The following is a 27395-nucleotide window of genomic DNA, read 5'->3' as shown; positions in this document are numbered from 1 at the left end:
AAATTAGCCAAGATCAGGAGTGCGTAAACACAGAAAATGTTCAATCTTTGACGACTCCTGTTGCTACTCATCTTTCTGGGAGAAGCGGTGCTCGGTTTTATGCCACTAAAGTCGAGCAGACATTTTAAGTGTGTGCCCGGCTTAAGCCGAGTCAATACATTAATGCTCTCCAGGGAATTTATCCTGAGTCTACGCTCGGCTGCTGGTTCGGTGGACCCTTCGTGGGATATCCCTGTAGAACTACGGCGAGGTTCCTACACAAATGTGGATACAGTGCAAAATTACAACGCCGGGCTGTTGACAAGGACCAAAAGGAAACGGGGTAAGCGCGGAGGAGTCAAACGGAGGCTGACAGTGAATCAAAGATTTACCCCACTGCCTAATATTATACAGAGTAATGTCCATTCTCTTCGTCATAAGATGGATGAAGTACAAGGGAATGTGGCCTTTCTACATGAGTACAGGAATGCACACATGATAGTGATGACTGAAACATGTGCAACTCGAGCGAATAGGACTTTGGACAAGTGTTATGGTCCGATCAAAGATGCCTATAAATCGATGCCGCTGATTGGAATGGCTGACCATAATACTTTTAGCTTCGACCTACACGCCAGTGGTAAAGCGTGAGGAAAGAGAGGAAAAGATAATAAAGAACTGGACTGTCTCTAGCATAAAAGAACTGCACAGTTGCTTTGAGAGTACTGACTGGGACTCGTTTTTAAATGATAGCCCTGATTTGAATGATCAGGTTTTGGTGGTTTCCAGTTATATTAATTTTTGTGTTGATTCTATTATTCCTACAAAAAGCTTGACAGTATTTCTGAACAACAAGCCATGGGTAACCAAAGAGCTTAGAAATATTCTTAATATGAAAAAAAGGGTATTTCTATTAGGGACTAATGAGGAGAAAAAAAATATTAATAAGGAGTTTAAAAGAGCGATTAGACGTGCTAAATTAAATTATAGAAATAGAATAGAAGAAAAGTTTATTCAAGGTGATATGAGAGCTGTCTGGCAAGGTATCAAAAATATGGCGGACATAAATACATCCAAGAAGGGGCCAGGTATAACGGATAAAAATGATATGAACTCCTTAGCCAATGACTTGAACTTGTTCTTTCCGCATTTTGAAAAACATGATTTAAGTGCTGCACTTGAAGAGTTTAAACAGACATTGAGTCCCTCTGCCTCTGTGAAACTGTGTCTCCCTAATATAATTAAACAGCTGAAGTCTACACCTTTTAATGAAGCTCCCGGACCTGATGGTATATGTGGCAGAACCCTTAACCACTGTGCAGAGCAGCTCAGTGGGGTGTTTCACACATGGTTTCAAGCCTCACTGGATCAAGCCATAGTTCCTCGGTTATGGAAAGCCTCTATTGTAGAACCCATCCCGAAGCGAGAGAAGTCACGTTCTTTTAATGATTATCAGCCTATTGCCTTAACCTCATTAGTTATGAAAGCTCTGGAAAGGGAAGTTATGTTACAGCTTATGAAAGTTTGCGATGAGAAATTAGACCCCTTACAGTTTGCTTCTCGCACTAAAAGAGGTTTCTTTCTTCTGAACACTTTACATCAACATTTGGAAAATTGGGGCTCATTTGCCAGACTATTATTTGCTGACTTTTCCTCAGCATTTAATACAATGAATCCAATTATCTTAGTTAAGAAACTTGTGAATGAGTTTAATGTTAATCATGGGCTGGTTTTATGGATCTTGGATTTTTAAATTAGTAGACAGCAAAGGGTTAGGATGAATGGAGTTTTGTCAGATACACTTAGTATGTCTATCGGGACTCCACAGGGGTGTGTATTGTCATCAATTCTTTTTATCCTCTATACAAATGAGTGTAAAAGTTATGAGGATAATTGTTATGTTGTTAAATATGCAGATGATACAGTTTTCCTATCCTTGTTATCAAGCTCAAAGGATGATGATAGTCTCGCACTTCTTAAGTTTACTACATGGTGCAATGAGTTGAGATTAAATATAACAAAAACAAAGGAGATGTTGATTGATTTTAGAAAAAATGCTCCAAGGGTGCAGCTCTTATTCAGGGTAAAGAGGTTGATAGAAGAGAGGAGTACAAATATCTTGGAACTGTTTTTGATATGACTTTAAAGTTTCAGCAGAACACAGAGGTTATTATTAACAAGGTTCGTCAAAGAATGTTTGCTTTAAGGAAATTGAATTCTTTCTGTGTACAAAAACCTTTACTGAGTGTATTTTATAATACTTTTATTGAGAGCGTTTTGAGTTTTTCATTTTTATGTTGGTTTTCATCACTTTCTCTAAAGAATAAGAATCACCTCCAGACCATAGTTAAGACTTGTTCAAAAATTATTGGTATGCCACTGCGGAGCCTAAATGAATTTTATGAGCAACAAGTGATAAGGAAAGCTCGGCGTATCATGAATGATTACACGCATCCATTGCACAAGCATTTTGAGGTAATGCCTTCTGGAAGGCGGCTTAGAAGTATTAAGTGTACGACCAATTGATACAAGTCTACTTTTGTGCCAGAAGCTATTCGTATTTGTAACCTGAATTGTAGTAATGAGTGTTTTTTTTTTTCCATTTCTTTTTATTAGAGTTTTCCAATATACAACACTGTCTCAATATGCGAACATTAGTTATACAAGAATTCACAAGTGTTAATAAATGAGACACGAATACATACAGAAAAAACAAAACAAAACAACAAAACAGAAAAAAAAACAAAAAAAAAACAGAACAACAGCAACAAAAACACAACAAAAACCTGCACATACAATATCAAATTAAAATGTTGCCTTTTACTCTAGTGTTGAAATATTCAATAAAAGGCTGCCAAATAATATTAAAAAGACCTTCTTTTTGTCTCAATGAGAACTTGATTTTCTCTAGTTTTAGATGTTGCATTGTGTCCCTTAAAACTTGTATTATGTGAGTTGGTGGATATTTACTCTTCCAATTTAATAGAATTAAACACCTGGCCAATAATGTAACATAACATAAAACATTCCTTTGTTTGAAGTTTAGACATAATCTATCATCAGGTACCCCAAACAGTGCCAACACAGGATCCATAGGAAGCTGTATCCCAAGCACTAGTGACAGAGTTTTAAATATCTCTGTCCAATAGAGGGTGATGTTGGGGCATTTCCAAAATGTATGACCTAAAGATGCAGGGGCATGTCCACAACGCTCACAAATACGCTCTTGAATAACTTTTCTTTTGATAGATGTAGTCGATGTAGAATTTTAAACTGAATAAGGCCATGTCTTCTACAGACTGAGGAGGAGTGAACCCAACCTTGAGCATCTTCCCATTGACTTACTGTAATATTTGTCGATAAGTCATCATTCCACGCTTCCCTCAAATGGTCCAAAGTGGAAGTACAGTCAATCTGTGAAAGGCTGTGGTAAATTTTGGAGATAGACCCCTTTTTAAGTGGCTCTTGAAGAAAAATTTTATCCATAGCATTTTCTTGTGGTTGACTGGGAAAAGAAGGAAAGACCGTCTTCGCAAGGTCACGGATTTGTAAATATTTAAAAAAATCTTTATTATCTATATTAAATTTAAGTTTCAATTGGTCGAATGTAGAAAAAATCTTGTTGGTAAACAAATTTGCAAATGAATGAACACCCTTTGAGTCCCATAATTTAAATGTGTTTTCTGAAAGTAACTTGTGGGCTTGATTATTAATCAATGGTGTCTGTATTGAACAGCAGTTCCATTTAAAGTATCTCCTAATCTGAGACCAAATTTTTAATGAGTATGAGACCACGGGGTTCTTGCATTTGAATTTGGAGAGATCGGAAGTATAGAATAAAAGTGATTTTAAAGTGTTTGGGTAAAAGGCTCGACTTTCCATCCGTTCCCAGTCAGGTTGGTGCATACCATCCCAAAAAGACACATCGAATGTTACAAGACCAGTAATACAACCAAAAGCTTGTATCCCCTTGTACCCCCTGTGGATTTAGGTCTTTGTAAAAATGCCTTTCTTATTCTTGGAGTTTTTTTATTCCAGATGAATGATGAAATGAGAGAATCTATATATAGAGAATCTATATTTTATTTTTGGGTAATATAACTGGAATACATTGAAAAAGAAATAGATATTTGAGTAGAACATTCATTCTGATTATACTTATGCGACCAGCCAGTGAGAAGGGGAGAGTGCATAATCTTTTTAATTGTTGATCAGTTTTTTGATAAAGATTTAAAAAATTCTGTTTAAAAAGACCGGAGATCTCCCGTGTAATATTTATCCCAAGGTATCGGAAACCATTTGAGATGCTGAAGGGAAAAGTAGATAGTGTCTGTGAATTTTCTCCGTTTTTAAAACCAATTGGAAATAGTATACTTTTAGATATATTAATTTTGTACCCAGACACCTTACCAAATTCCGACAATATGGTTATGATTGTTGGTATTGAGATTAGAGGGTCTGAGATGTATAAAAGCAGATCATCTGCGTGCTCTACATCTCCTCTTAAAATTCCTCTATAACCTACTGCAGAGCGTAACGATATGGCGAGAGGTTCTATAGCTAGAGCGAATAAGAGAGGTGACAAGGGGCACCCCTGCCTTGTTGAACGATGAAGAGAGAAAGGACTGGAGCTGATGTTATTTGTCTGCACCGATGCTTTGGGTCTAGCGTAAAGCAATTTGATCATCGATATATAATTGGGGCCAAATCCAAACTTTGACAGGGCCGAGAAGAGAAAATCCCACTCGACCCTGTCAAAGGCCTTCTCAGCGTCTAATGAGAGCACCACCTCCGACATCCGACTATTGGGTCTGCGGGTATAGATTATATTAAAAAGCCGTCTAATATTAAAAAATAGTTGCCTATCCTTAACAAATCCAGTTTGATCTAGGGACACAACTGTTGGTAGAACTGTTTCCAAACGCCTGGCTAAAATCTTGGCTAATATTTTGTTATCGATATTCAAAAGACTTATAGGTCTAAAGATCCTGGCTCTTTCGGGTCTTTGCCTGTTTTGTGTATTAAGGAGATACTTGCATCGTATAAAGAGGGTGGGAGATATCCGACTGTTAAAGATTCATTAAAGACTGTTAATAGAAGTGGTGCGAGCTGTTCATTAAACGCCTTATAAAATTCTGCACTTTGAACTTTGCATACTATTAATCGCTTGTTTTATTTCTTCAATTGAAACAGGCTGCTCTAACACTTTTTTGTTCTCCAGATTAATAGTGGGTATAATAATATTCTCAAAAAAAGTGTCTATAAGATTTGTGTCACATTTGGAATCTGATGAGTAGAGTTTACAATAAAATTGTTTAAAAGTATTGTTAATTACACTTGGGTCTGTAGTGATATGTCCAGTTTCCATTCGTATTTCTGTAATTAATCGTGATGCAGCATCTTCTTTAATTTGTTGCGCCAGCAATCTACCCGTTTTTTCCCCATATTCATAATACTTATGTTTTAGTTGTGTCAATAATTTTGTGGTGTCCATTGTATAAAGTAAATTTAGCTCAGTTTGAAGAGAGAGTTTTTTGTTGTAGAGATCTGGCGTAGGAGAGATGGCATATAATCTATCAGTCTCCAAAATTTCTTGGGTTAATCTTGATTCTTTTTCCCTTCGCTGTTTATTCTTAAGGCAACTCAGTAGAATAATTTGGCCTCTCATGTAAGCTTTGAATGTCTCCCAAAGTGTGGATTTTGTGGTTTCAGGTCTATCATTCATTTCAAGAAAAAATCTGATTTGTTTTTTAATTTCCTCTACTATTTTCTTATCTGACAAAAGGGTGTTATTGAAATTCCATTTTCTGATTATGGGTTTATGTGTAGTAATGCGTATTGATGAGTATTAATGGTTCTTAATTTGTCCTGCACTATTTTTTAGATCTTACTTGTGGTTGAATTTACTATGAAGCATGTTGTACTGTTGTAATTTGTGTAAAAATGTCTTTTTTGTGTGTGTGTTTTTATGTATATTTGAACTGAAGTTTGGGATGTGCTGCCTATGCCTTATGCAATTGCCCCGTGTGGGATTAATAGAGTAGTAAACAAAAAACAAATATTGGGATGGTTAAACCTAGCATTATTTATTTTCTGGCTTGATAAGTGATTGTAAAAACGTATGTTACTGAGGCCTTGCAGTGGTAGTGTTTGATAGAAATTACATGACTCCATTCATGTGACATCATGTAAGGGGGCGTGGTCAGAATTCAACAGGAAGTTTGATTTATTATTACATTTAACCTTTATTTAACCAGGTAAAGTCTCATTAAGATTAAAAATCTCTTGAAAAAGAAGGCAGCATGCAAAGTTTCAACAAGCAAAACGGCCAAGTAATTATACAATACAGTTAGCATAGCATCATAGCATCCCAAAAAGTTAACTTAAAAAGTTCTTGAGGTAGAAAAATGACACACATATTATACAGTTGTTTCTTTTTAAATAATATTCTAAAATTGTTATTTATGATGCATATAAACACATGATAAACCATAACAAAAGCATAAAATCAGTTCAAATCATGTCCAGATGTTTATAATTTAATCATTGTGAAGATTTTCAGACATGGGGAGGTCATTAGGAACAGCACAGTGTTCAGTTTAATTGGGACAGTCTTAAATACAATAAGTGGAGAGAGGAAAAGTGAAGAGATGTGATGGATGCATGAATGGATGAATGAAACACCCCACAACTATGGTTAAATGAGGCATTGATGGATTATATGTGCATTAAATGATGTTTTTATGAAATGTGTAAATAAGCAGGTGATTAAGGTAGACTGGGAAATACAGAATGTTACTTAGACCTCCTACTGAGTATGCAGAGATTTCTACTTAGTGTACTGTCTTCATATCATTTTAATGATGTACGGTTATTTATTTATTTGTTTGTTTGCTGTGAGATGGCAACACGACCCACTTTTATTGATGTTTAGACAAAAAAAGTGTTAAAAAACAATTTCCAATATGTCTTTCAGTAAAGATTATATGTGTAGTTTTGCATTTTGTGTTCCACTTTTCCAAAATAATCTTTACTATAAATGCACATAAAAATAAATTGATGTAGAGTAGAGAGAGATTAGAGACCTGCATCATCACACAGCAGTTATTTTCTGACCCTCACTTCAATCACAGTGAAGCTTTACATTTAATATCCCTATTTTCATTCTCATCATGTGTTTAACTAAAAATTCTAAAACAATTTAAAAGTAGTCATAATTTGTTTAGCATCATCACAGAGAGAGTATTACTGTTTTACTGTAGATGTGATTAGTGTAGTAAAGACTACTTCACATTCTGAAAGTGTATTTAATTTCTAACAGAAAAACCTAAACCTGAACTCACATCAGACCTTAAAGTAGCTGCACTGACAGGAAACTCAGTGACTCTGTCCTGTACACTGAAGCTGCAGTCTGCTGGATGGAAGTTTTACTGGAACAAAGACACACAGCGCCGTCAGACTGAGACTGCAACACACTCCTACACCATCAGATCAGTTACAGTCTCTGATAGAGGTCAGTACTGGTGCAGAGCTGGAAAAGGAAACCCAGTCTACTACACAGACTACAGTGATGCACTGTGGGTAAATGTTATTGGTGAGTAAGAACCTTTCTGTTAAGTGATTCTGCACAACACTGAACATATAAACAACATGTGAGCAGTGTCACAATATAGCAATATTTACACAGCTACATACAGAGAACTCTGTATAACAAAACCTGTAAAAGTATTTTTACAAGCTGCTCAGAGGCTGTAAAAGGGGCTTCATAAAGTTACTGCTTCAGAAACATCAACATGCTTGAGTCGAGACCTGCCTGAGTGTGAATGAGTGAAGAGAACGAGGGTCAAACTTTTATACTGAACCACTGAGTGTAAGAGGCTGTAGAATCTGTGTGTGTGCATGTGTGTGCATGTGTATGTGTGCGTGTATATGGGTGTGTATGTGTCTGAAAGAATGAGACAGATTAGAGATATATGAGGAGAAGCTATTGTTTCCTAGCACTATTTTTTCTTTCATTTATTAAGTATACCCATTACAAATGTAATCAAATTATACTCAGTCAGTTATTTCTAGCATTACTGTGTGTCTTTTACATTTATCAATAGTGAAAAAGATCTAAATTTTCAGAACAGTAACTTGATTAATTTTAGGACTGAGTCAGTTTTCCAAATTGTGATCTACATTTACTTCATTAGTAGTGATTGTTAAAATGACTCAGTGCACCTCTGACAGAGCTTCATCATTTACACGTGAGCAGATACACTGTCTTACATTTTAAAATCTGACTAATCGTTTTAATAATGGTGATGGGAATTAATTAAAAAATAGTTTTTTTTTGTTTTTTTTTTCTTAACAGAGAATCCTAAACCTGTGGTGATTATAAAGCCTGATACACAGGTGTTCAGAGGAGAGAGAGTGACTTTCAGGTGTGACATACAGAGAGGAGGAGACACTGAGTGGACATACAGCTGGAATAAGAATGATCACACACTCTACCCATACAGAACAACACAGGAGTTCAGCATCAGCTCTGTTGAAAATGATCACGGTGGTAAATACACCTGCAGAGGGAGGAGAAGTGACTCTCAGATCTCAAAGACGAGTGATCCTGTTCCACTCTCTGTATCAGGTGAGTGAATGTATGTTATTACTTATAAATGTAAAAGTTATGATTCGTTTCAGATTTTGTTCCAGATTTTATCATATGAGACACAAAGTCTCATTATAATGGTTTTACAGCTCCTTTTTGTCTGTTTACTTTTGATTTTCAATTTCCTAGTTTAAAGTTACCGATTCTATTGATTTGTAAAGAATCACTACAACTTATTAGTCAGTCTGACTGCTGGAACGTCATTTTGCCTTTAATTTTATTTTAAATTGTTAGAAAATCATTGATATGTATAAGAAACATGTTCTTCACCTAATAGTCAAGCTGATGCTACTGTCATGATTCTGCATGTTTGAAAACCAAGTTCAATGCTTCACTGTTGTGGCTTCACAGTAAAGATCTGTAAGTTTAATTGAGTGAAGAAGATTTTTAAATAGACACTGATGTGTGCAGTTGGTGGTGCAGGTTGTGTCAACCCAAGCTTACAACAGCAAAACACACTTTACCCCATTTTTCTTTAACATGCACACACAAGAACTAGAACACATCTCAGTCCAACACAGAGTCTCTGTAACACATCAGCTGCACCAAAGAGCCCTACGTTCACTGACTGGAGGAATTCAGCAATAAAGATCTACTTGTTAAAAATAACTAAAAATGTACACTCTATAAGAAAATCACAAAGCCAAACAATGTGTCATGGCAATGCCGGAATCTGCACCGGACTCTATTTCCCACAATGCACCATCACCTACAAACATGGACACTAGGGACTACAACACCCATGCACCATGTTCAGTGTCACACTCACAGTCACCCAATTCCTGATCACACACACCTGGACTCTATTAGCACACACACTGTATAAGCACACTCACTGCACCAACACACTGCAAAGTATTTGTTCAGTTTGTGTTCTCACCTGATGCACTAAGCCTTTGTTTGTTGCTTCCTAATTCTGGTTTTGACCCTCGTGTTTGTCGTCGACTCTTGATCTTTGTCTTGTTCTGTGATCTCCATTTTGTACCTCGCCTGACCTTCAGCCTGTTTAACTTTTTTTGAGATTTGCCTCATGATTTGGATTTGTTTATCATTACCAGCCATTTTAATAAAAATCATCCTCTGTAATTGTCACCATCTCTGCTGCCTGAAACAATAATTTCAATATTGACAACATTATAAGACGTGTAAATATAATAGGATAAAATCAGGTATATGTGTGGCGTCCCACGTGCTAAGTTTTTAATGTGTTTTTGTTCGTTTGTCTAGTGTTAGCTACTTTTTTTTAGCATAAGTCGTTTAGCATATTTTAAATTCGCCAAGATCAGGAGTGCGTAAACACAGAAAATGTTCAATCTTCGACGACTCCTGTTGCTACTCATCTTTCTGGGAGAAGCGGTGCTCGGTTTTATGCCACTAAAGTCGAGCAGACATTTTAAGTGTGTGCCCGGCTTAAGCCGAGTCAATACATTAATGCTCTCCAGGGAATTTATCCTGAGTCTACGCTCGGCTGCTGGTTCGGTGGACCCTTCGTGGGATATCCCTGTAGAACTACGGCGAGGTTCCTACACAAATGTGGATACAGTGCAAAATTACAACACCGGGCCGTTAACAAGGACCAAAAGGAAACGGGGTAAGCGCGGAGGAGTCAAACGGAGGCTGACAGTGAATCAGAGATTTACCCCACTGCCTAATATTATACAGAGTAATGTCCATTCTCTTCGTCATAAGATGGATGAAATACAAGGGAATGTGGCCTTTCTACATGAGTACAGGAATGCACACATGATAGTGATGACTGAAACATGTGCAACTCGGGCGAATAGGACTTTGGACAAGTGTTATGGCCCGATCAAAGATGCCTATAAATCGATGCCGCTGATTGGAACGGCTGACCATAATACAATACTTTTAGCTTCGACCTACACGCCAGTGGTAAAGCGTGAGGAAAGAGAGGAAAAGATAATAAAGAACTGGACTGTCTCTAGCATAAAAGAACTGCACAGTTGCTTTGAGAGTACTGATTGGGACTCGTTTTTAAATGATAGCCCTGATTTGAATGATCAGGTCTTGGTGGTTTCCAGTTATATTAATTTTTGTGTTGATTCTATTATTCCTACAAAAAGCTTGACAGTATTTCCGAACAACAAGTCATGGGTAACCAAAGAGCTTAAAAATATTCTTAATATGAAAAAAAGGGTATTTCTATTAGGGACTAATGAGGAGAAAAAAAATATTAATAAGGAGTTTAAAAGAGTGATTAGACGTGCTAAATTAAATTATAGAAATAAAATAGAAGAAAAGTTTGTTCAAGGTGATATGAGGGCTGTCTGGCAAGGTATCAAAAATATGGCGGACATAAATACATTCAAGAAGGGGCCAGGTATAATGGATAAAAATGATATGAAGTCCTTAGCCAATGACTTGAACTTGTTCTTTCCGCATTTTGAAAAACATGATTTAAGTGCTGCACTTGAAGAGTTTAAACAGACATTGAGTCCCTCTGCCTCTGTGAAACTGTGTCTCCCTAATATAATTAAACAGCTGAAGTCTACACCTTTTAATGAAGCTCCCGGACCTGATGGTATATGTTGCAGAACCCTTAACCACTGTGCAGAGCAGCTCAGTGGGGTGTTTCACACATGGTTTCAAACCTCACTGGATCAAGCCATAGTTCCTCGGTTATGGAAAGCCTCTATTGTAGAACCCATCCCGAAGCGAGAGAAGTCACGTTCTTTTAATGATTATCAGCCTATTGCCTTAACCTCATTAGTTATGAAAGCTCTGGAAAGGGAAGTTAAGTTACAGCTTATGAAAGTTTGCGATGAGAAATTAGACCCCTTACAGTTTGCTTCTCGCACTAAAAGAGGTTTCTTTCTTCTGAACACTTTACATCAACATTTGGAAAATGGGGGCTCATTTGCCAGACTATTATTTGCTGACTTTTCCTCAGCATTTAATACAATGAGTCCAATTATCTTAGTTAAGAAACTTGTGAATGAGTTTAATGTTAATCATGGGCTGGTTTTATGGATCTTGGATTTTTAAATTAGTAGACAGCAAAGGGTTAGGATGAATGGAGTTTTGTCAGATACACTTAGTATGTCTATCGGGACTCCACAGGGGTGTGTATTGTCATCAATTCTTTTTATCCTCTATACAAATGAGTGTAAAAGTTATGAGGATAATTGTTATGTTGTTAAATATGCAGATGATACAGTTTTCCTATCCTTGTTATCAAGCTCAAAGGATGATGATAGTCTTGCACTTCTTAAGTTTACTACATGGTGCAATGAGTTGAGATTAAATATAACAAAAACAAAGGAGATGTTGATTGATTTTAGAAAAAATGCTCCAAGGGTGCAGCTCTTATTCAGGGTAAAGAGGTTGATAGAGTAGAGGAGTACAAATATCTTGGAACTGTTTTTGATACGACTTTAAAGTTTCAGCAGAACACAGAGGTTATTATTAACAAGGTTTGTCAAAGAATGTTTGCTTTAAGGAAATTGAATTCTCTCTGTGTACAAAAACCTTTACTGAGTGTATTTTATAATACTTTTATTGAGAGCATTTTGAGTTTTTCATTTTTATGTTGGTTTTCATCACTTTCTCTAAAGAATAAGAATCACCTCCAGACCATAGTTAAGACTTGTTCAAAAATTATTGGTATGCCACTGCGGAGCCTAAATGAATTTTATGAGCAACAAGTGATAAGGAAAGCTCGGCGTATCATGAATGATGACACGCATCCATTGCACAAGCATTTTGAGGTAATGCCTTCTGGAAGGCGGCTTAGAAGTATTAAGTGTATGACCAATTGATATAAGTCTACTTTTGTGCCAGAAGCTTTTCGTATTTGTAACCTGAATTGTAGTAATGAGTATTGATGAGTATTAATGGTTCTTAATTTGTCCTGCACTATTTTTAGATCTTACTTGTGGTTGGATTTACTATGAAGCATGTTGTACTGTTGTAATTTGTGTAAAAATGTCTTTTTTTTGTGTGTGTGTGTGTGTGTTTATGTATATTTGAACTGAAGTTTGGGATGTGCTGCCTATGCCTTATGAAATTGCCCTGTGTGGGATTAAAAAAGTAGTAAACAAAAAACAAATATTGGGACGGTTAAACCTAGCATTTATTTTATTTTATCTATTTATTTTCTGGCTTGATAAGTGAATGTAAAAACATATGTTACTGAGGCCTTGCAGTGGAAGTGTTTGATAGAAATTACATGACTTCATTCATGTGACATCATGTGAGGGGGCGTGGTCAGAATTCAACAGGAAGTTTTATTTATTATCTCATTTAACCTTTATTTAACCAGGTAAAGTCTCATTAAGATTAAAAATCTCTTGAAAAAGAAGGCAGCATGCAAAATTTCAACAAGCAAAACAGTCAAGTAATTATACAATACAGTTAGCATAGCATCATAGCATCCCAAAAAGTTAACTTAAAAAGTTCTTGAGGTAGAAAAATGACACACATATTATACAGTTGTTTCTTTTTAAATAAGATTCTAAAATTGTTATTTATATTGCATATAAACATATGATAAACTGTAACAAAATAAGCATAAAATCAGTTCAGATCATGTCCAGATGTTTATAATGTAATCATTGTGAAGACTGTCAGACATGGGGAGGTCATTAGGAACAGCACAGTGTTCAGTTTAATTGGGACAGTCTTAAATACAATAAGTGGAGAGAGGAAAAGTGAAGGGATGTGATGGATGCATGAATGGATGAATGAAACACCCCACAACTATGGTTAAATGAGGCATTGATGGATTATATGTGCATTAAATGATGTTTTTATGAAATGTGTAAATAAGCAGGTGATTAAGGTAGACTGGGAAATACAGAATGTTACTTAGACCTCCTACTGAGTATGCAGAGATTTCTACTTAGTGTACTGTCTTCATATCATTTTAATGAGGTACAGTTATTTATTTATTTGTTTGTTTGCTGTGAGATGGCAACACGACCCACTTTTATTGATGTTTAGACAAAAAAAGTGTTAAAAAACAATTTCCAATATGTCTTTCAGTAAAGATTATATGTGTAGTTTTGCATTTTGTGTTCCACTTTTCCAAAATAATCTTTACTATAAATGCACATAAAAATAAATTGATGTAGAGTAGAGAGAGATTAGAGACCTGTATCATCACACAGCAGTTATTTTCTGACCCTCACTTCAATCACAGTGAAGCTTTACATTTAATATCCCTATTTTCATTCTCATCATGTGTTTAACTAAAAATTCTAAAACAATTTAAAAGTAGTCATAATTTGTTTAGCATCATCACAGAGAGAGTATTACTGTTTTACTGTAGATGTGATTAGTGTAGTAAAGAATACTTCACATTCTGAAAGTGTATTTAATTTCTAACAGAAAAACCTAAACCTGAACTCACATCAGACCTTAAAGGAGCTGCACTGACAGGAAACTCAGTGACTCTGTCCTGTACACTGAAGCTGCAGTCTGCTGGATGGAAGTTTTACTGGAACAAAGACACACAGCGCCGTCAGACTGAGACTGCAACACACTCCTACACCATCAGATCAGTTACAGTCTCTGATAGAGGTCAGTACTGGTGCAGAGCTGGAAAAGGAAACCCAGTCTACTACACAGACTACAGTGATGCACTGTGGGTAAATGTTATTGGTGAGTAAGAACCTTTCTGTTAAGTGATTCTGCACAACACTGAACATATAAACAACATGTGAGCAGTGTCACAATATAGCAATATTTACACAGCTACATACAGAGAACTCTGTATAACAAAACCTGTAAAAGTATTTTTACAAGCTGCTCAGAGGCTGTAAAAGGGGCTTCATAAAGTTACTGCTTCAGAAACATCAACATGCTTGAGTCGAGACCTGCCTGAGTGTGAATGAGTGAAGAGAACGAGGGTCAAACTTTTATACTGAACCACTGAGTGTAAGAGGCTGTAGAATCTGTGTGTGTGCATGTGTGTGCATGTGTATGTGTGCGTGTATATGGGTGTGTATGTGTCTGAAAGAATGAGACAGATTAGAGATATATGAGGAGAAGCTATTGTTTCCTAGCACTATTTTTTCTTTCATTTATTAAGTATACCCATTACAAATGTAATCAAATTATACTCAGTCAGTTATTTCTAGCATTACTGTGTGTCTTTTACATTTATCAATAGTGAAAAAGATCTAAATTTTCAGAACAGTAACTTGATTAATTTTAGGACTGAGTCAATTTTCCAAATTGTGATCTACATTTACTTCATTAGTAGTGATTGTTAAAATGACTCAGTGCACCTCTGACAGAGCTTCATCATTTACACGTGAGCAGATACACTGTCTTACATTTTAAAATCTGACTAATCGTTTTAATAATGGTGATGGGAATTAATTAAAAAATAGTTTTTTTTTGTTTTTTTTTTCTTAACAGAGAATCCTAAACCTGTGGTGATTATAAAGCCTGATACACAGGTGTTCAGAGGAGAGAGAGTGACTTTCAGGTGTGACATACAGAGAGGAGGAGGCACTGAGTGGACATACAGCTGGAATAAGAATGATTACACACTCTACCCATACAGAACAACACAGGAGTTCAGCATCAGCTCAGTTACAGACTCTGACGGTGGTAAATACACCTGCAGAGGGAGGAGAAGTGACTCTCAGATCTCAGAGACGAGTGATCCCATTACACTCTCTGTATCAGGTGAGTGTGTGAATGTGTTATTACTTATATATGTAAAAGTAATGATTAGTTTCAAATTTTGTTCCAGATTTTATCATATGAGACACAAAGTCTCATTATAATGGTTTTACAGCTCCTTTTTGTCTGTTTACTTTTGATTTTCAATTTCCTAGTTTAAAGTTACTAATTCAATTGATTTGTAAAGAATCACTGCAACTTATTAGTCAGTCTGACTGCTGGAACGTCATTTTGCCTTTAGTTTTGTTTTTAAATTGTTAGAAAATCATTGGTATTTATAAGAAACATGTTCTTCACCTAATAGTCAAGCTGATGCTACTGTCATGATTCTGCATGTTTGAAAACTGAGTTCAAGGTTTCACTGTTGTGGCTTCACAGTAAAGATCTGTAAGTTTAATTGAGTGAAAAAGATTTTTAAAGAGATACTGATGTGTGCAGTTGGTGGTGCAGGTTGTGTCAACCCAAGCTTACAACAGCAAAACACACTTTACCCCATTTTTCTTTAACATGCACACACAAGAACTAGAACACACCTCAGTCCAACACAGAGTCTCTGTAACACATCAACTGCACCAAAGAGCCCTACGTTCACTGACTGGAGGAATTCAGCAATAAAGATCTGCTTGTTAAAAATAACTAAAAATGTACACTCTATAAGAAAATCACAAAGCCAAACAATGTGTCATGTCAGTGCCGGAATCTGCACCGGACTCTATTTCCCACAATGCACCATCACCTACAAGCATGGACACTAGGGACTACAACACCCATGCACCATGTTCAGTGTCACACTCACAGTCACCCAATTCCTGATCACACACACCTGGACTCTATTAGCACACACACTGTATAAGCACACTCACTGCACCAACACACTGCACAGTATTTGTTCAGTTTGTGTTCTCACCTGATGCACTAAGCCTTTGTTTGTTGCTTCCTAATTCTGGTTTTGACCCTTGTGTTTGTCGTCGACTCTTGAACTTTGTCTTGTTCTGTGATCTCCAGTTTGTACCTCGCCTGACCTTCAGCCTGTTTAACTTTTTTTGAGATTTGCCTCATGATTTGGATTTGTTTATCATTACCAGCCATTTTAATAAAAATCCTCGTCTGTAATTGTCACCATCTCTGCTGCCTGAAACAATAATGTCAATATTGACAATATTATAAGATGTATAAATATAATAGGATAAATTCAGGCATATTGGGACAGTTAAACCTAGCATTATTTATTTTCTGGCTTGATAAGTGAACGTAAAAATGTATGTTACTGAGGCCTTGCAGTGGAAGTGTTTGATAGAAATTACATGACTTCATATAAGGGGGCGTGGCCAGAAATCAACAGAAAGTTTTATTTATTATCTCATTTAACCTTTATTTAACCAGGTAAAGTGGTTAAATAAATCTAACTGAGATTAAAAATCTCTTGAAAAAGAAGGCAGCATGCAAAATTTCAACAAGCAAAACAGTCAATTAATTATACAATAGAGTTAGCATAGCATCATAGCATCCCAAAAAGTTAACCTAAAAATTTCTTGAGGTAGAAAAATGACAAACACATATTGTGTATAGTTGTTGCTTTTTTAAATAAGATTCTGAAATTGTTATTTAAGATGCATATAAACACATGATAAACTGTAACAAAATAAGCACAAAATCAGTTCAAATCATGCCCAGATGTTTATAATTTAATCATTGTGAAGATTTTCAGACATGGGGAGTTAATCTTTACTCTATACACCCATAAAAATAAATTGATGTAGAGTAGAGAGAGATTAGAGACCTGCATCATCACACAGCAGTTATTTTCTGACCCTCACTTCAATCACAGTGAAGCTTTACATTTAATATCCCTATTTTCATTCTCATCATGTGTTTAACTAAAAATTCTAAAACAATTTAAAAGTAGTCATAAGTTGTTTAGCATCATCACAGAGAGAGTATTACTGTTTTACTGTAGATGTGATTAGTGTAGTAAAGAATACTTCACATTCTGAAATTGTATTTAATTTCTAACAGAAAAACCTAAACCTGAACTCACATCAGACCTTAAAGGAGCTGCACTGACAGGAAACTCAGTGACTCTGTCCTGTACACTGAAGCTGCAGTCTGCTGGATGGAAGTTTTACTGGATCAAAGACACACAGAGCACTGAGACTGAGACTGAAACACACTCCTACTTCATCAGCTCAGTTAGAGTCTCTGACGGAGGTCAGTACAAGTGCAGAGCTGGAAGAGGAAACCCAGTCTACTACACACACTACAGTGATGCACTCTGGGTAAACGTTACTGGTGAGTATGTGACTGCACTGCACAGAAAGTGTTAACAGTAGAGCTGGGTAGGAACACACAGTAAGCTATATTTACACAGCTACATATACAGAACAAATAAATTTTTCCGAGTATCCTGCTCGAGTGTGAATGAGTGAAGAGGAGGAAGTTTGAATTTTATACTGAACCACTGAGTGTAAAAAACTGCAGAATCAGAAAGGATGAGAGAGTTATTGTGAGGTGTTGTGAATTGTGTGTGTGTGTGTGTGTGTGTATGTGTGTGTCTTAGTGGTTAGCAGGTTTGCCTCGCACCTCTGGGATTGGGGGTTTGATTCCTGGCCCTGCCCCGAGTGGGTGGAGTTTGCCTGTTCTCCTTGTGCTTTGGGGGTTTCCTCCAGTTCTCCAATTTCCTCCGGCAGTCCAAAGACATGCGTTGTAGGCTGATTGGCATCTCTAAATTGTCAGTAGTGTGTGAATGGGTGTGTGAGTGTGTGATTGTGCCCTGCGATGAGATGCCATGCCATATGTTCCCTGCCTTGTGCCCCGAGTCCACTGGGATAGGCTCCAGGCTCCCTGCGACCCTGTGTAGGATAAGTGGTACAGAAAATGGATTGTGTGTGTGCGTGCAGCATGTAATAATGAGTAAAAATGTATGTCTGAGTTTTTGTGACTTAGCTCTGGTGCAATGCAGCACTTCAAACAGAAAGCTCCTTTTTACTCAGTAAATTATTGTCACTAGCATCTTTTATGCTCTATGTATAGTTTAATCTATAATCTTCCTTACTTCACACTGCAAATCTTTTTTTATATCCTTTAAATTTCTTACCTTTTTAAGCAAAATAAATGTTAATATATAATTGACATAAATTGAAATAGAATAATATGAATATAATTATTAACAGGTGGATCTCCTCCAGTGTCTCTGATCATCAGTCCCAGCAGAACTCAACACTTTACTGCTGACTCTCTCTCACTGAGCTGTGAGGACCAGAGTGACTCTACTGGATGGACAGTGAGAGGATACACACACAGTGAGACACTGTTCGATTGTTCATCAGTTTCAGGATCTACATGTAACATCAGCTCCCTCTCTACATCACACACTGGAGTTTACTGGTGTCAGTCTGAATCTGGAGGACGCAGTAATTCTGTTATCATCACAGTGCACAGTGAGTCATTTTATCAATTCTCATCAGTAGTATTTTAATACATAAAATCATATCTAACATTAAAAATAATCTACTGTTATGAATTGAAAATGAAGTTAATTGATACCTTACTTTTAATAATAAAACATGAAAATTAATTTAGTATCTTGTGATTAACAGAATTGCAGTAAAACCTGTTTTAATGTCTGAAAGCTACTGAAAAACTTCTGGAAATTTTACTTAACACAGTGCCTTAGTTCCTTTTAAATGAACAATTACATTAGACTCTTCAGCTCATGTAGCTCTCTGTTTCCTTCTCTCTGAGTCACTCTGTCATGGTTAACATAACTGCATAGCTGTGTATTTCCATAACCTGAGAAAATGATGAAAGCTTTAACATTAAACTACGTTCATAGATAGTTATTAAGCTGCTGCTGTGTTCTTTAAGATTTATGATGTTAATTGTGTTGTAGGCAGGACAGCATGTAGGTCTGAATGACTGCAATATTAGCTCCAAAGTTCTGATATCTTCCATAACTGGATTTAATATTTTTAACATTATTTTTTTTAATTAATTAAAATTATAATATTCATAATATTCAGTCTGTAACTTAACTCCCATTTATTTGTAAATTCCACAAGCTTTGAGTGACTTGTAGTTGTAAAAAAAAAAAAAAAAAAAAAGTTAAATGTAGAAAAATAAGCACTGCTGCCACAAGCAAAATAGAATACTAGAAAAATGTAGGGAAGTTAGAGCCTGTGGGTCATATAAATGCTACATTGTATATTAAACAAAAAGTTATATGGAGTCCCCATCCGTATAACTGGTGATTCCTATTCATCTATTTCAGTCACGTTACCTCTTTCTTTTAGCTGTCATAATTATGACCATAATTTATGATCCATACCAAGTCCCAGGGGAAAATATATACAGATCTGGAGTCAGAAAAGACATTACCAAATCTACTATTCACAGACATTTACATACACTATATTCCCAAAAGTATTCGGTCACCTGCCTTGACTCATATATGAACTTAAGTGCCATCCCATTCCTAACCCATAGGGTTCAATATGATGTCGGTCCACCTTTTGCAGCTATTACAGCTTCAACTCTTCTGGGAAGGCTGTCCACAAGGTTGAGGAGTGTATTTATAGGAATTTTTGACCATTCTTCCAAAAGCGCATTGGTGAGGTCACACACTGATGTTGGTCGAGAAGGCCTGGCTCTCAGTCTCCGCTCTAATTCATCCCAAAGGTGTTCTATCGGGTTCAGGTCAGGACTCTGTGCAGGCCAGTCAAGTTCATCCACACCAGACTCTGTCATCCGTGTCTTTATGGACCTTGCCTTGTGCACTGGTGCACAGTCATGTTGGAAGAGGAAGGGGCCCGCTCCAAACTGTTCCCACAAGGTTGGGAGCATGGAATTGTCCAAAATGTTTTGGTATCCTGAAGCATTCAAAGTTCCTTTCACTGGAACTAAGGGGCCAAGCCCAACTCCTGAAAAACAACCCCACACCATAATTCCTCCTCCACCAAATTTCACACTCGGCACAATGCAGTCCGAAATGTACCGTTCTCCTGGCAACCTCCAAACCCAGACTCGTCCATCAGATTGCCAGATGGATAAGCATGATTCATCACTCCAGAGAACGCGTCTCCACTGCTCTAGAGTCCAGTGGCGGCGTGCTTTACACCACTGCATCCGACGCTTTGCATTGCACTTGGTGATGTGTGGCTTGGATGCAGCTGCTCGGCCATGGAAACCCATTCCATGAAGCTCTCTGCGTACTGTACTTGGGCTAATCTGAAGGTCACATGAAGTTTGGAGCTCTGTAGCAATTGACTGTGAAGAAAGTCGACGACCTCTTTGCACTATGCGCTTCAGCATCCGCTGACCCCTCTCCGTCAGTTTATGTGGCCTACCACTTCGTGGCTGAGTTGCTGTTGTTCCCAAACTCTTCCATTTTGTTATGATAAAGCTGACAGTTGACTGTGGAATATTTAGGAGCGAGGAAATTTCGCGACTGGATTTGTTGCACAGGTGGCATCCTATGACAGTTCCCCGCTGGAATTCACTGAGCTCCTGAGAGCGGCCCATTCTTTCACAAATGTTTGTAAAAACAGTCTGCATGCCTAAGTGCTTGATTTTATACACCTGTGGCCAGGCCAAGTGATTAGGACACCTGATTCTGATCATTTGGATGGGCGACCGAATACTTTTGGTAATATAGTGTATATATTTAATCTACAGTCCATCTCTGTACATGGGCAAGAGTCTGAGGGCTTTAGTGTACAGAAACCTAGCAGTACGAAGAACAAAATGAAGGCACAAAGATTAAAAAAAACTTTATGTAATCCCTATGTTAACTTATGTAAACTTATGGACAGACCTCTATTGATTTGTCCCATGTGACGCTACTGTATCACCACAGAGAATGGAGTGTTTTGGAATGGATTAAAAAATCAAATCATTCAAATCAAATCAAAATCATTATGTTTGACTGAGATTGTCACATTTTCCACAATCCATGTCATTTTCCACGTCATTTGGAAGAGATCAAGAGGTCTGTCCGTAAGTATTTGGACAGTGACACTGGAATTACGGCCATTTTTTACATAGTCCCTCCATTTTCACAGGCTCAAAAGTAATTGGAGAAACTAACAATCATAAATATTAGGAATATGTTTAATATTTGGAAGCAAATCCTTTGCAGTCAATGACTGCCTGAAGTCTGGATCCCACGGATATCACTAAATGCTGACTTTCCTCCCTTGAGATGCTTTGCCAGGCCACAATTTCAAAAACTGTGTCGCTGTCCAAATACTTATGGACCTGACTGTATACTTGTATTTTACACACTTTGTGTTTTCAGTGTCGTCTTTCTCTTTCCTACAGATGGTGATTTGATCCTGGAGAGTCCTGTCCATCCTGTAACTGAGGGAAATCCTCTGACTTTACGCTGTTTAAATCGCTCAAAGATTTTAGATTCTGGTGCTGATTTCTATAAAAATGATTCCATCCTCCAGTCCCAGACTAAAGGAGAGATGACCATCAGTAGTGTATCAAAGTCAGATGAAGGTTTCTACCACTGTAAACACCCAGAGAGAGGAGAGTCACCGAAAAGCTGGGTTTCAGTCAGAGGTGAGGAAACCGTGTCTTGCATGAATTAGATTTGTAACAATACGATTTCAATATGTAGTGTTTAACTGGATATTTGGGTTCCCTTCTTTCCCTAGTTTCAGCTTCTGGATCCACTGGTGTAATTATAGGACTGAGTTCGGCCTTCGTGTTTGTCATCTTATTGATCTTACTGATCCTGCTGTTGCAGTACAAGAAGAAAAGAGGTTTGATGATAAGCTCTTCATGTCCATAGCACAAAAAGCCTGTCTACAGGCCACTAAAAGACAGATCCTATGGTGTATTTGCTATTTCAGATAATTTGTAATTTGCAATTTTTGTGGAAAAATGTTCACGTTTCACCAGAAATACTTATACATGTATAAAGGCAATGTGTTAATGTGTATCACTGCTTTACTCTCTTGAGAAGGTGTAGAATATCAGACTCCTTCTGCTGTAAATCAGGACACCAATCAGCCTGCAGGTCAGTCTGCAATAACATTAATCACATCAGCATTTGTTTTTGACATTAGTTAACCTTTTCCCCTAAAGTCTTTATTTTTTCTATTTTAAAAGATGGTGATAACATCTATGAAAATACTGATATCAGAACCACAGGTATAGTCTAAATTTTTGCAGCTAAATGTGAGATAGATTTAGTAACATAACATTGCAAGAGCTTCTGTATTGACTCTATTTTAATCTCTTCTAGATGATTCTGCAGCTGAAGCCAGCAATATGCTCTACTCAGAGGCTGTCACTAGAAACAAGAAACAAAAGGGTAAGAATACTACATGCAACTAATGTCAAACCTTTTGTTTTTAATTGCCTTTGTTGTTCATCTAAAATAATTTCTGTATTAAATGATGCTGCCAGAAAGCCAGGTGATGTGATCTATTCCCAAATTGAAATAAAAACTTTTTTAAGATGATAATTGTTTTTCATCATATGACTCTGCATGTATAAAAGGTGTAATGATACACAAAATTCAAATTCAATTCAATACGATTTAGAAAAGGCGGTGCCTCGATACAATACATTTTCAGTAGAACAAAAATAAACACTGCCTGAATATATGTCTTAAGTTTACATTTCAACTGATTAAAACATTCAATATTATAAACGTACAATAATTGAAACTTAATAATGACGCAGTGTTCAGACTCTTAGCAGCTTGTAATAAAAAAAAACTTGTGCATGTAATTGGCTGAGCTGTTACTGGTGTGACTCACAAGAGGGCATGTCAGATGCCTGGAGATTTTCATATTCTGCTGTCAGGTAGTTGTGCTAGCAGTGTCACGTAACCCTATAGGTGTGCTTTTGAACTCCGCATTCTCCACTACTCAATATGAACTTCTCAATTGCCACAGTAATTTCTTCAGCAAATAAAAGCAGCCTGAATACAGCAGAGAGTTTGCTGCATGCTCGCAGGTGTGTGCATGTTTGTGGTATTAGTGCTGGTGTATTATACACTGTAACCTTTTGGTCGACAACTCGCTGACCTTCAGGATTATAACTTACCAGGAAGGTGAAGTGCTCCATTACACCAGACCTTAATGTTTTAGGGGAATCTTTCAGCTCCTGCTTGCTGCTGAACATAGAATCTACTATGCTAGTATGTTAGCACATCGTCTCTTGAAAACAGTGTGCTTAGGAGAAGTATTTTTTTTTTTAAAAGCCTCATAGCATAGGTGGAGGGACTGTGAGCTTTAAATGTTTATTACACCAAGTCAAGTGAAGTGGAGTTTATTGTCATTTTAACCATATACAGCCAGTAAGTACACAGCAAATTTCAAAAGTAATTGCAAATTACATTTGTAATTGCATTTCCTATTTGTGGACGCATAAATTGTGACAATTCAAATGAACATGCAAATTGCATATTACAGTGTTACCGCTATTTCACTTTCTCGGTGTCCCTCATGGAGCCTGCCAAAATTCAAATGTTTCACAATCACACTAAATCTGGAAACAGATTTTTTTGAAATCATCCATTTAGTTCATAATTTTGAAAGGAAAATACAGTAACCAGTTTAGCATTATTAAATAATCCAGTACCACCAGCATAACCTCACTGAGATTACAAGATACAATCCACTGCAGTAGAAACCAGAGGTTATGCTTTGCTCAGAAGTTTATTAACAAGTCTGAAAAGTTCTGGGAAAAATCTTATAGAGAGATAGCTTAAAGACTAATACAGAGTGCTGGCCTTAGTTAATCACAGAGGTAGTGCCATGGAGAGGGCCTGTATGGCAGCTAGTGGAGTTGGATTTTTATTTTCTTTTATTTGAAAGATTGGCTGTGGACAACAGCATCATGTTATACAACATAATATATTTTTAGAATGGGAAACAATGGGATAACAAAGCTGTGTCTATAATCTTTTACAGATGCTGCCACTGGACCGAGTGATGTGACTTATGCTGACATTGAACTGAAAAACCAAAAGAAACCAAAGAGAAAACAAGGTGGGACTAAATTCTTTCAATTTATGCAGTGCAAATGACCACCATTTTAGATTTCATTTAACCTCTTAAAACCTTTTTTTTGCCAGTTATTCATCAATTATTTGCCAGTTATTCATCTTAAAGCATAGTATTCAGTAACTGCTATGAATCATTCAGTAACTACAATAAAATAACAAAAGAGGTAAATGTACTGTAGTTATGGAAGTTTAAGGGGTTAAAAGAATGGTGTATTTTATCTAAGCGAATGCTAAATAAGTGACTGTTGCCCACTAGGAAAGAGCAGTGAGGCAGCTGACACTGTCTACTCAGATCTGAAGCAGAACACAGATAAAGGTAAGATGAGCTCAAAGAGTTTACACAATCTCTCCAGACAACAGTATTGCTTAGACAAACAGAGATATTTATACGTTTACTGCATTTACACTACATTCAATAACATGGAAAAGGCTCTTATAGAAACTTAGAAATGTGCAAACAGGTGAAGGAATACAATACAAAACACAGCAATACAAATCACCCAGAGAATAGGCAAGGATTAATAGCCTGGAGGTCAGAACTGGGACATAAGTACCATAAATCCAGTGGATATAAGATACAGTATTATTCACCGTTTTTAAATTGATCAAACCGACTGTGTACAGTATATGGCTGGACATCATAACAGGAGTTTCAAAGTGAAGCCACAATGTCTCTGAAGCCCTCTAGTGGCTGGTTGCAGTACAATTTTAACTCCGCCCCTTTCCCATGTACGACAAGGGAAAATATGCTAAACTTACAATAAAGTTTTTTTTTTTAGCCTAGTTCCATTATTATTATTATTATTATTATTATTATTATTATTATTAATAAAGCTTTCAATTTAATTATAGTCCAAAAGACTATTTCAATTTTAAACACAGATTCAAAATGTATTTGGTGGGCTGGATTATAACGTTGCACTTGAATGTGCTTGGTAATTAATGGGTCATGTATCAACAGCTGTACATGAGTACAAAGAAAAACAGTGTTAATGAAACATTTTAAAATTGGCAGGAATTTTTAGTTCAGTTTGGCCTGTAGAAATATTTACACACAACTTTACTAAATGTTTGATAAATGGCACCCAACAATAGTTAGATCATTAATAACTAAATGATATAAACTGTCCTTTTTGCATAGGTCCATGAAGAAAGTCTAAAGTCTCCAATCAAGAATTGCTGAAACAGCCAAAGAACATGGTAAATATATATTTTAGGGAGGACACTGTAGTTTCTGGAAAGCTTGTTTTTTGCTTAATTCAAATCTAAGCATTGTACAAACTCCTGATAGGGATGTTAAAGGAACAGGAAGCTGAATGCATTTAAAATTATACCTTCTATCTTTCACAATGGGCTGGAATTGGCTTTATCCAGGTTAAATTTAGTTGCCAGTTTTCATTCACTGGATCAGTATAACTAAGCTGGCAGTGTTGATTACTAAGTGTTCACTCGTATATTTTAATACTGATCTCAATTACAAAAAAACAAGTATATTATTGTTTCACATTTAACATTCCGCATTTAATTTGTTGTACATTATTTTGTTCATGTATTTTGTGTTGTACATTATTTTATTCATGTATTTTGTGTTTATTTACTCATTTATGCTATTTACCTATTAATGGATTGTAAAAGGGAAAAAAAATCCAGCACTGGATTTTAGAGTTTAGGAATAATCAGATATTTTGTCTTCACTGCTTTAAACAGTCAGTAATGCTGTATTGTTCTTGAGGGAGCAGCTCATGGACCTTTGGCACACAGACTGATATTGTGTCTTTTTTTTTTTTTTAATCTTTTAAAATCTTTTCGAGTTTAGTGCCTATATAATATGTACATTTCTATTTTTTATAATTATATATTTTTCAGTATATAAATACAAGTATCAGTAAAGTAATAAATTTCATCATTTTGAGTTAGATAATGTACTTTCTTTGGTTTTCCTCTGGTTTATTGCCTTCCATATCCACCAGAATGTTACAGGAGCAAAAGAAATATAAGGCTGTGTACATGCTGTTTGAAGAGCTTTGAATAATAATTATCCTCAGCAATATCTTATTATGGTATTTTTATGCTTGAATTTTGTACCTTTCATTGTATTGTTCCTTTCATTATATTCTCATGTATTTTTATAAGTATTATATTCCAAATTATATAATTAATTTAAGCAGTACATAAAAATGAATTTAAAGTTTGTATTTTTTTAAGCATGATGCCTGAAATTAGCATGAATAAACAATTTTAAAAACAACAGCAGCTCTTATGTTCTGTTCTTCTCTTCATTATCAGACATGATTGAGGTTAAATCAGTGCTGATTGACTGTATGTAACATGTATGCTCACTTTAAATGAAGGTCTGGAAGTCAATTATTCTTTCTTTTGTGGACATTTTACACAATATGAATTGAATATTTTCAAAGTTTCAATGTTTTATTTTAACCTTCAGCTTCTAACGTTGCCATTACAAATATTACAATACGCAGAATCCCTGTCTTCTCTTAGGCAATGCCTTTTTACACTTTTTACACTTTTTACACAAACCATGGAAAAATGCAACTCAGCCAAAACCTAAGAAAAAAAAATGTGGACAAGTCTGGTTCCTCCTTAAGATTAATTTCAAAACAACAGTACAATACAGTAAAAGTCTTGGAGCCAAACAGACCCTGCTTTGTTCAGGAAAGAGGCACAAATTAACTCCCAGGGATGAACAACCTTTGGTCTAAAAGGTTCAACTGAACCCCATGACAACAAAGGAACTGATAAGAGTTCCATACATTAGGTATCAAATTTTGTAAACTACAGCCATCATTAAGAGTCCTACATGATCATGGTCTGAAAGGCTGTCGCCCAAGGGAGAAGCCCATACTCTAAGACCAGCAGAAAAAGCCAGACTGTATTTTGTAGCTTTTGGAGAAGTGTTCTCTGATTAAACAAAAATTGAACTGTTTGACCATAATGATCAGCGCTATGTATGTACTGTAAGGCTTTTAATTCAAAGGACATCATCCCAATTGTAAAGCATGGGGGTGGCAGCATCATGTTGTGGGAGTATTTTGCTGGAAAAGGTACTGGTGCACTTAAGAAAATAAATGG

The 27395-nt window shown here is 36.4% G+C and overlaps 1 protein-coding gene across 1 annotated transcript; it reads left to right on the top strand.

Annotated features, from left to right (window-relative positions):
- The first annotated feature begins 162 nt into the window (after positions 1-162).
- LOC128318156 (carcinoembryonic antigen-related cell adhesion molecule 5-like) lies at positions 163-26523 on the top strand. The gene is made up of 15 exons (XM_053233535.1): positions 163-322; positions 7301-7573; positions 8336-8608; positions 13979-14251; positions 15014-15286; positions 17300-17572; positions 18454-18720; positions 21599-21844; positions 21940-22047; positions 22251-22304; positions 22397-22438; positions 22533-22601; positions 24211-24288; positions 24562-24621; positions 25447-26523. Exons 1-15 carry the CDS (start codon positions 163-165, stop codon positions 25452-25454), a joined length of 2457 nt encoding a protein of 818 aa, XP_053089510.1. The 3' UTR covers positions 25455-26523.
- Positions 26524-27395: the final 872 nt, after the last annotated feature.

The sequence above is a fragment of the Pangasianodon hypophthalmus genome, chromosome 4 (assembly GCF_027358585.1).
Source record: "Pangasianodon hypophthalmus isolate fPanHyp1 chromosome 4, fPanHyp1.pri, whole genome shotgun sequence".
NCBI lineage: Eukaryota > Metazoa > Chordata > Actinopteri > Siluriformes > Pangasiidae > Pangasianodon > Pangasianodon hypophthalmus.
This window is presented reverse-complemented; position numbering and strand designations above follow the sequence as displayed.